The sequence below is a fragment of the Electrona antarctica genome (assembly GCF_951216825.1).
Source record: "Electrona antarctica genome assembly, chromosome: 14".
NCBI classification, from domain to species: domain Eukaryota; kingdom Metazoa; phylum Chordata; class Actinopteri; order Myctophiformes; family Myctophidae; genus Electrona; species Electrona antarctica.
In genome coordinates this window covers 3,764,416-3,775,735 of record NC_136795.1, presented here as the reverse complement: position 1 = coordinate 3,775,735, position 11,320 = coordinate 3,764,416, and the positions used below count along the sequence as shown (strand labels likewise).

Below are 11,320 nucleotides of genomic sequence, written 5' to 3'. Positions count from 1 at the left end.
GCCGAGTGTAGCGCTGAAGTCTGTGAGCGGACCAGAACTCTTACACCCGTTCAGAGTATGGGAAGGCATCGCAGACTCCCCATTGGATATTAACCCATCTGCTGCCACCTGGTGGACCAGAGCCAACCGCAGACTGCCGAGCCGTTTGTAGTGTAACACACGCTGGACTCACATCCTGTTTGGGCGGCCATCTTAGATGCTAAATAAATAGCGTCAATGCTAGCAAGCTAAAATGAAGCCATCCTTGCTCTAGAAAGCGCCAATGTTTCCATCTAGACCACCGGATAATCAGCAAAGACCTCCGAACATCGCTTATGGTTTTATCCAAACTATGGAGAGCTCCGTAGATTTCGAGTTATTCAGCTTTAGGTCAGCCTGTATAATGGGAGGTGAACGGCAGTGCGGTTGCACAATCCGGTCTAGGATCACTAAAGAAGGAAAGGCCAAGAAAAAAATAAAAATAAAAATAAATCAGCGATCCGTTTTGATATCAATAACAAAGCTTATCAGACGGAACGTTATGCCAGAAGCAGTTGCCGGTTGGATTCCAACTGGCGGAACCTTCCGTCAGAAGCAGTACATTTGTTAAAGGACAGCCAATGAGGAGAAGGTTATGACAAAGTCACCACTAGAGCACTGACGGAATATAGAATTATAGACCAGCTTGCAAGTTGCTTCACAAGCTGGTAAAAATATTTCCAGCAAAATCAGAAACAGACAGATTACATAAGAGACTGTGAACTGTGCTGCTACAGGGTGCACAGTAAAGTAATCTAACTGCATGGACCCAAATAGATCCACAAGGAGGATATTACTGAGCAGCCAATGGTCTTTGAGAACTTAATATTGGATTTTAAATGATTTTCATTTCACTGTATTGCAAATTCAACTATAAACAAAGTGTTCCAGTGGCTAACAGAGAACATTAAAGCCAACACACACACAGACAAGAGTGCAGTAGAGAGAGAGAGACAGACATAATAAAATAAAATACAACACATTAAGGATGAGAGGTGCCTCAGCAGCACGATCTGCAGACAGCAACTCCCCAAGCATGCTCCCAGCCTACTGATGCTGAAAGGACAGACAGACATGCTCCCAGCCTACTGATGCTGAAAGGACAGACAGACATGCTCCCAGCCTACTGATGCTGAAAGGACAGACAGACATGCTCCCAGCCTACTGATGCTGAAAGGACAGACAGACATGCTCCCAGCCTACTGATGCTGAAAGGACAGACAGACATGCTCCCAGCCTACTGATGCTGAAAGGACAGACAGACATGCTCCCAGCCTACTGATGCTGAAAGGACAGACAGACATGCTCCCAGCCTGATGCTGAAAGGACAGACAGACATGCTCCCAGCCTACTGATGCTGAAAGGACAGACAGACATGCTCCCAGCCTACTGATGCTGAAAGGACAGACAGACATGCTCCCAGCCTACTGATGCTGAAAGGACAGACAGACAGACAGACAGACACAGTGAAGGTTCACAAACATGCTGAAATGTCAGCAACACATTTGGTCAAGGCCACTGAATGCGATCAAGGATGGTTGTATGTGCTTGCGTAAACATTTTGTACAGTGCACGTCCGTGTGTGTGTGTGTACGTGCGTGCGTGCGTGTGTGTGTGAGGTGTTTGTGTGTGAGGTGTTTGTGGGGGGAAGCAAATTAACGCCCCTGAACCACCGAAGATTAACACATACCAGCCAAGGTCACGGTTGTGTCTGCCTGGTTAGTAGCAGCAACTGGCAACAGAAAAAGAGCCTCTGGTGTGCGTGCGCGTGCGTGCGTGCGTGTGTGTGTGTGTCATTTCCTGTCAGTGGGAGGTGGGGCAGGCAGACTGAAAGGTGTCCGGTCTGAATCCCAGCCAGACTAAATGTAGCTGCTCCTCTCACAGGGAGTCTAATGACAAAAGAGCACGCACGGCCTGGGCCATGGCTCACTGGTCCAGGCACCTTGGCTGGTAATCCAGTCTGGCAGTGTGCCGTGGGTTCGACTCCCGATCCCGACGGCCTTTACTGCATGTCACCACCCCCAACTCTCTCCCCATTTCCTGTCAGCCTACCGTCTGTCCGTCCATAAAAAATATAAAATAAAGGCGAAAGCCACAAAAATAATCATTACAAAAGAGCACGCACCATTTGCATGCACCAGAAGAATTCACTTTAACCGAAATGCTTATAAATCTAGTTGATGGTTTCATATTTTCCTTTAACAGGATGGATATCGGGTAGAGGATGCGGTCAGGCGGCAACGTGCCACGTTCAACATGCCCCCTCTTATTGGCATTTTAAAATGTTAAAAAGAACGTTTTATGCTACAATGCATAAAGCCGGCCAATACATTTTCCCCATTTCGACAGAAATCGGTTTGTTCCCAAAAGCAGTGGTGGAAAAAGTACTCAATTGTTTTACTTTTTACTGCAATTATATAGAAATACTTTGTTACAAGTATAAGTCCAGAATTCTAAATGCACTCGAGTAAAAGTACAAAAGTATTGGTGCGTCACATCGCGACACATTGTGAGCTTGTATATCGGCTACTTCCAAATGGTCAAAATGTATATAGGGCTGAAGTGGTTAATGTATATCTTGCAATAATACGGTAATCAAAATCTACAAACTAACTAGTAACTAACGTTTTCAAATAATTAGTGGAGTAAAAATACAATATTCGGCCTGGGCCGTGGCTCAGCGGTCCAGGCACCTTGGCTGGTAATAGCCTGGCTAATAAGCCAGACTCAAATCACACTGTTGTGTGGTATTTGAGTCTGGAGATGCTGTGTATGGATCTTGTTTCCCGGGGGGTGGGTTCAAACATTTTCTTTTTGACGCAATTGGTTAGAGGTACTGTCAGTCAAAGGTCTCAAGCATTGAATGTCACTGTACCAAAGCCCGCCCATATTGCATACCGTGTCCCGATTGGCCACACCAGTTCTCTGGTGTAGGAAATGGGCGTACAATTGAGCCTCTCCAGACCGTAATCCGCCGGCAGGCAATTTTTTTTTTGTCAACGGCTGATTCGGTCTGGCTTATTAGCCAGGCTAGGCTGGTAATCCAGTCTGGCAGTGTGCCGCAGGTTCGACTCCCGATCCCGACGGCCTTTACTGCATGTCACCCCCCCATCTCTCTCCCCATTTCCTGTCAGCCTACTGTCTGTCCCTCCATAAAAAATATAAAATAAGGCGAAAGCCACAAAAAATACATTTAAAAAAATACAATATTCACCTCTGAAATGTAGTTGAAGTAGAAGTACTGAACATTTGACGTACTCGAGTAAAGCACCAAATACCTCAAAATGGTACTTTCCACCACTGCCCAAAAGGGGATACAATGACCAGTGGGATTCCCAGGGGCTCCTGGCTTCCTCCCCTCAATCACAATAAAAGCCTCAGGCTCAGAAGCACAGAGAGAGAAAGGATAATAAGTCACTAGGAGAAGCACTCAGGACTTGGTGGTCACACTAAGACGCCAACAGCACATGATTGTCTCTCATCAAGTAAAAATGAGAAGACTGCACTCTGGGGTCACTCACACTCAAGAGCTTAGTTCAGGACAGGACACTCATCCCAGTATGGACCACTTTAAAAGCCATTGCCCTCCAGCCTAACTGACTAATAATGATGTGTCTTCAGCCCATGGGATGGGTCGATAAACTGCCTCCAGAGGAGCTGTGGCCATTACTATTCTAAGCATTATGAAAGACGATGTCACAATGAATCGACAGATGTGGCACGGACGGCACAGAGACAAAAAAATAAATGTGACGATACATGTGGCAAGCACAAACCACAGCCAAGGACTCCACCACACAGCTGGAACGTCTGCTCTGTTGCAATACGCATGCAGTGCCAGGATTCCATATATTTTGGATAGAGTGCAGTGCTTTTGAGGGGGCGCTATAGGCCCCTCCTATGCACAGCATTGTGTGTCTGTGTGTACCACGAATGTGATGATTTGATTGGCCGAGCAGGGAATGTGATGTATGATGATAAGAGTGGCCCTCACTTCACAGGAGTGTGATGTTCGAGGGGCGCTAGTCCATCCTACATCCAGCTTTTAGTTACCGTCCACAAACTTCGTCTTAACCCATTTAAACCAGACACCAGATTCTACAAAATGTCTTCTGAATCCCGACGGTTTTCTGAAAAACCTATGTTTCCATGTCAGTGGTGCTCAACCTTTTTCATGTCAAGGACCCCCAGAATTATCTGTATTTGGCCGTTGTTCCAGGGACCCCCGCCAGAAGCAAATATTTGAGTTAAAACGTTCGCTCTGAAAGGATATATTATATTCAAAGATTTGCGCAACATTCAAGATTTTTCAAAAATAGCAGATCTACAAGCTTGTAGATCTTCGCTAACAAAAGGGTGAGGTCGCGCATCATTGTGATGTCAGAACATCATTGTGATGTCAGAATAAGCCAGCTCCATATATGGAGATCTAGGGGTGATCAGTGCCCGTTAGGGGGTGACGAGCAGCTCTGGTGACGAGGTGTGATGTCAGAACAGGCCTTTTGTGCTGGTTCTGGACAACCGGTGATCCGACGGACCCGACACCGGGAACTGCACTCCCTGCGGGGGTGTGGAACACGTGAATCTCGTTTGTGTCCGAGGCATGTCAACGCCCCGCCTGCCTCCGATTGGCCTGCCGACAGTGCCCGTCTTGACTGTCCTCCGAGGTGGATAGTCTGATGCAAGGTTACCCGTGGTGGGAAATAAATAATACAAGTAGTACGGTATGATACAAGAGAACTGTCTATCTTGTAAGTTGTATTTTTGTAGAAGAGGCAAACTAATATTGTTTATGCCGTTTGCTTTGATGGAATAATTGATTGAACACACGTGTTCGTTGTACTATGATTTGATTTGGGTGGTGTGTACTTCTAAATAAAGTGTTAGTGATTATCGTGTATTATAGTAAACCAATACTATATTATACTGAAAAGAATAAGGGTGAAGGGAAAAGAGACCTTTTTACAGTACAATGTTTCACGTTTACTTACACATACAAATAAATTACACAATAAACAAACACTTTATTTAGAACACACCCAACCCAAATCAAATCATATTACGGCGTACATGTTCAATCAATTATTCCATCAAAGCAAACGGCATAAACAATATTAGTTTGCCTCAGGCTCTTCTACAAAAATAAAACTTACAAGTTAGTTACAAGGCTGCATTCTGTCGCGCGTGTCAAGCTGTCATTCTCTTGTATCGTTTCCCACCACAGAGTAACCTCACATCTCGGAGGACAGTCAAAACGGGCAGTGACGGTAGGCCAATCAGAGGCAGGCGGAGCGTTACCATGCCTATGCTCGGAAGCAAACGAGATTCACGTGTGTGGAACGCGCGTGTCAAATTTGAAGTCGGTGGGGCGAACTGTTCTCGAGTTACGTGGATTACCGACGTACAGACAGAGTCGTGGTGCATTTATATTAGGATGATACCCGTTGGTATAAGGCTCTGGTGAAAGACTTCTCAAAGATGATGTCTGGATTACATTTCTTTATGAACAACAGCAAGATCCTCATTATCCCAATTGGCTCTTGCCCGAAACAGTCGCTTTTGATTGGACAAAGAAGCATTTTTTCTGACTCCTGCATGGCTTTGCCAATGGAACCCACCCAACCACCATCTTGACTGCTACGCAAATAGCCAAATCCGGAGAGAAGCTAATGGGGGCAAAATAGCCAAGCCAGCAGCTGTTGATTTAAAAACATCTGGAGGCAGTTTAATTCCCCTCAAACTTCCAAATCCACATCACAATGATTCAGTTGTTGCCGGGATAAGTCCCTCTTCAACAGATATGAAAAAATAAATGAAATACTAGAATATAGGTCAATTTGATAAGTATAATCCTCATCTAAAGATTAGAGCTAGATGATTAGTGTGCACTCCAAATCCTATTATGAATATTGATATTAATTTCATTTTTGAAATTGGATGTTACCTAATACGACATTTAATGTCACATGCTCTCTGGCTGAAACCAATTTCCTTTTTGTTTTTTTGAGGGGGGGGGGGGTAACCCCTCCTATGTTCAGCTATTAGTGTAGATTTTCGTCTTACACAAACATTAAATTCCCATTGACAATGAAAGGAGAATTTACGTCATATTGAGCAAATCGACATGTTACGTCATGATGTACGATGATAAGAGCGCCCCTCACTTCACACGGGTGTGATTTTTCATAACTTACGGTATTCCTGTTTTTTGAGTGGTGCAAACCACTCCAATAACCAGCTTTGTCTGTAGCCGTGTACCCGTGTCTGTACCCGTGTACCTGTACGTGGGACCCAAATAAATGAGCATGGTCACTATGGTCACTGACATTACGTCAGACCACAGCTGATCAGGCTATATAAGACCTTGCACCACTCAGTTCACACGGGTGTGATTTTTTTATATTTTGTCATATGACAGTGTCGCACAAAAGTAGGCGAGCTACAACTGTTGAGCTTGAAGATCTAGTTTGCTATATCTTAGCTGTCTGGACAGAGTGACATGGACGCCAGACTGAAAGTGTAAAAGTATGTATGTGGGGTTTATGAATATTTAACCAATTAAAAGCAATTTCTCACTTGACAACATTGACATTACATGTAGATGTGTGGCCAAACTGTACAGTGGAATGCTCTGCCAGCACATGGAACTATATTGCTTCTCCTTCATCCTCCAGCAACAAAGTGCGTTACAGTACCGTACGTGACGTGTCGCTCGACAAAACGCAATTATTTTCCAACTGAAAAAGTGATGTAACAACAGTTCTCTGGGTTGAAAGCATGCCTTGCCATTTCTGTCAGAAGCAATATGACTGTCACGTGACACCGTCGGGAGTGTCGGCGAAGCATAAATCAGAGCTCAACGCTGCAGATTCTTGCGGTGTTGAGCGGAACGTTGCCTTGACATTTCACTGAACTGTAGACGAGAACGGTAATCTAATGGAGGAGAGTGGTTGATGGAGAAGCAATTCAATTGTTTCCCTGTGCGTATTAATAAAATGCACTTCATCTCATTTTAACCCATTTTGGGCGGGGAACCCCTTGGTGTTTTAAGCATCGTGTTATGCTTTGGCCGTTGAAAAATAGCAGATCTACAAGCTCGTAGCGCGGCACAGAGTGCCGTGCTACAAGCTTGTAGGTCTGTTATTTTTGAAAATGTGGCCCAAATGTTTGAATATATTCTTTCAGAGCGAACATTTTTAACTAAAATCTTTGCTTCTGGGGCGTACCAGGAACAACATATTTTTGGGGGTCCTTGACATGAAAATGTTTGAGAACGACCAACATAGAAACATGGGGTTTTTCAGAAAACTGTCAGGATTTAGAAGGTATTTGTAGAATCGTCCTCAGGTCTAAATGAGTTAATGGATCCATTTGTTTTTGCCTTCTGAGAACCTGTGCTCTCCAGACTTTTTTCTATTTTTGTACACCTTCTCAATTTGCCTCCATTTTGTTCCTGGGAGGCTGAGAAGGGGAAAAAAGAGGAGGGTGAGGGGTTGGGGAGAAGCACGATGTAGCAATAGAACAAAAAAATAAAAGCTGAAAAATATTCCAATGCTGAGTAAGCAACAGTGAGAGAGAGAACAAGCAAACAGGGGGCGGGGGTGACAACCAAACAAAGTCAAGGAAAGAATGACAGATCATAGGCTCAAAATGGAAACTGCCAAAACCGCACTGTATTCTCTTCTCACCAACTGTTACCCCCCCCCCCCACCCCCCAACCAGAAACTAAATATGGAATCAGACAGTATCAATTAAACCTGTATCATTCATTATACCAGACAAGTCAACAGTCAACACATTCCTTTATTTCACACTTGCTTTGCTTTCAGCATCCATTTCCAAACCTTAACCACACTCATTCTGCACCCAAATGTTATCCGAGAGGTCCAGGTCTCCGTGTTCATTTAACCCATTTTGACATTCTAAAAATGTCTTTTTGAAAATGACAGTTTTCTGAAAAAGCTATGTTTCTATGTCAGTCGTTCTTCGATTTTTGAGTGGTGCAAACCACTCCAACAACTGGCTTTGTTAGTACCCGTGTGTGTGTGTACCTGTCCCTCAAAAGAATGAGCATGGTTACTATGGTCACTGACATTACGTCAGACCACAGCTGATCAGGCTATATAAGACCTTGCACCACTCAGTTCACACAGGTGTGATTTAAAAAATAGCAGACATACAAGCTCGTAGCGCGCCACCGAGTGGCGCGCTACGAGCTTGTATGTCTGCTATTTTTCAATAGCTAAAGCATAACATAATGCCAACACCAAAAGGGGTTCCCGCCCAACATGGGTTTAATAACTGAGAATGTAAAAATGGAACCAAATGTCCTGACTCCTGTGTAGCTCTCTCTCACTCTCACTCACTCTAGCATTAAATTATTATTTTCAGCATTTTCTGGTTTATTGACGGTGACAGTGAGCAGAGAGAGAGAGAGACGTTGTGGCATGCAGCAAAGGGCCTTGGGTCGGATTCAAACACAGGCCAGCTGCAGCAGCATACAGTGCTGATGATGGCTAGGTTAGGGCTAGACGTTATAAAGGAATGGAAATGGTCGATATGGAATTCAGTTAAAGAGGTAAGTATAGCCGTTCGTGGATGTGTGTCCTAAACAGAGACAAGTCTCCATTTCTGCCTCTCCATTCCACCCCCACACCCCTGTATCTCTCCTACATCCCTGCCATCTCTCCATACCCCTCTCACCAAATAGCCAGGAGGTTGTCTGTGGACTCCGATTAAGATCTTTGCGTGCGTGCGTCCAAAGACTAATCAGACAAGACATTACCATGACCACTGTCACTGTTAATGATCATGACCACAGACACACAGCAGCAGACTGCCCTGGAGCCAGGAGAGAGGGTTTGGGGCGAGAGGAGATGGTGGCCTGACAGAGAGAGTGTGTGTGTGTGTGTGTGTGTCTGTGTGCGCGCGTCAGAAACTGAGCGAGGTTGGGAATAATGGGTGTGCACATTGGTGATGGGTGGAAAACATGAAGCCTACAGTGGAAAAAAAAATGAGTCAAACTTTGAGACCGAGGGAAAGGATGAAGTGAAGATGGCAGTAAAGTGTATACGGGACGAGATGCAAGGGGTGGATAAGTACAGCACAAGACATACAGAAAGACATGCTTGTATATATTATGTGCCCAGCCCCACTGCCCACTCACTGCCCAGCCCCACTGCCCACTCACCCAGCTGCTAGCCAGATGCACAACCATCCACATCCACACACGCAAATGCCAGTTCATGCATTAGTCAGTGACCATCAGGTGAAAATACTAACAGACACACCCACCTAGTTCCCCTCCCACCCCCCACATCTCAGACAAATTGTACATTGCAATATTTGCAAATCTATCCCTGGCCATTATTTTCACTGCTTAATATCATATTATGCAAACCTAATGCTGTAAACCAATTTACTGTACTGATATTCATTCACAATAGAGCTTTTATAGTCAAACAAACCATTGTAGTGTGCAATGCATGCACTACATACATTCCCTTGCCCTATATTATACATATATGTCATTGTTCAGTGTGTGGGCCCCATATATGCTTCAGTTTGTGGGCTCCATATATGCGGCATGTGTGTAGTAGGGCAGGCCATCAATGTATGAAATTGTGCCTCTTTTGTTGCCATCCATGTTATGTGTGGAGGCTGCAGGGGGGGATGCACACTGACATTCCATCACTTTAAACCCTTTCTCTGCCAGGGGGCTCCGACCACCCACACACACCACACACACAGTCAACTAGGGGCTAAAACTTGACCAGTGGCGTTGACAACACTACCACCTCCACCAGCAGCGCACACCTACCTTGCCGGGTGGAGACGTTCCTCTCGTTGGCCGCGGTGAGCACGACCTGCGGGTGGCTCTGCTCCAGCACGAACAGCTCGTCCTTGCCGACGCGCGCGGTGCTCTTGCCGGACTTCATGGTGCCGGAGGGCCCGGAGGGCGCCAGGTAGCGGCCGCCGCAGTCGCGGAACGCCACCTTCCCGGAGCGGAACTCCAGCGTGTAGCCCGTGCTGCGGTCCGTCTGCGCCACCAGCGCGCCGTCGTTCTGCAGGAAGCGGTTGTCGGAGGTCTGCAGGTGGTAGCGCTGCTCGCGGAACACCAGCGTGATCACGCTGTCCACCCCCCACGGCACGTCGCGGTCGATGGCGATCTCCTCGCCCGCGCCCCCCTTCACGGCGCTCAGGTGCGCGTAGCGCTTGCGCGTCACGCTGAAGATGTTGACCTGCGGGTGCATGGCGATGTGCACGCTCCACTTCTCCGCCACGCCGGCGGTCTGCGCGAAGCAGATGATGCGGTCCTCGGTGCCGCCCAGGTAGCGGCCGTGCGGCTCGGACTGCAGCGACCAGCGGCCGTCGTCGTGCGCCGTGATGACGAAGCGGCACTCCGGCGCGGGCGACTCGCTCTCGCCGGTGACGTTGCCGTCCTTGTCGGCGGCGATGTAGCGGCCCAGGTGGGACTTGAGGCAGAACACGTTGCCGCTGGCCTCGTCGCCGCTCTGCTCCAGCGTCCAGATCTGCTTCTTCTTCATGCTGATGGCGGACGCGTTGATCTTGAAGCCGAACGTCTCCGCCGTGAGGTACTTGTTCCCGCAGTTGATGAGGCCGAACTGGATCTGCAGCATGTCGCTGCCGCTGGTTCCGTTCGCGGTGCCGTTACCGTTAGTCGACATGATGGTTCTGTTGTTTGTTCTATTGTAGCCTCCTATGTAGTCTCCTATGTCCTGGACCCGGGGTCTGGTCTGACACACACAGACACACACACACTACACACACTGCACAGTGAGCTCTGACTGGCGCTGCTGCTGAAAGGGTGGGATGCTCTTGCCTCGCGTGCTTCTCTTTGTTTGGGCAGTGTGTGTGTGCATGTGTGTGTGAGTGGGAGTGAGAGCGCGCGCTGCCTGTCTGTCCTCGCCGTGTTCTCTCTCACAGCGCGAGCCCGCCGCCACAGCTGCAGTCTATATACCGATCATCAGTGACGTCGCATTCAGAGACCACGCCTCCATAATCGACAGTTAGTTATAGTGGTAGAACTTAAAGTAAAACTTAAAGGATGTAGTCAAAGGGTAGAACTTTTTTTTTTTTTTTTTTTTTTAATAATAAAAAAAAGTTATAGACTACTCTCCCTGCCACCCCTCTTCTGAGCTGTCTGAAAACAACACAAATGATGCTTCATGTTTGCACAAAAACGAATTTCGACAACCACTTCTTTATACACCTGTAAACCTAAGTTGATTTTGATAGTGATTCCTCTCCTCTCCCCTCCCCTCCTCTTCCGTCCTCTCCT

General features: G+C 46.7%; 1 protein-coding gene across 2 annotated transcripts in view; it reads right to left on the bottom strand.

Annotated features, from left to right (window-relative positions):
* fscn1a (fascin actin-bundling protein 1a) overlaps window positions 1-10,949 on the bottom strand; it is a 44,091-nt gene extending 33,142 nt beyond the window's left edge. For both annotated transcript variants that reach the window (XR_013791650.1, XM_079521708.1), the window contains exon 1: window positions 9,839-10,949. Coding sequence is in view for 1 of the 2 variants with exons in the window: in XM_079521708.1 (XP_079377834.1) it covers window positions 9,839-10,706 (868 nt within the window). In the remaining variant the exon portion in view is untranslated. The remainder of the gene's footprint in view (window positions 1-9,838) is intronic.
* Window positions 10,950-11,320: the final 371 nt, after the last annotated feature.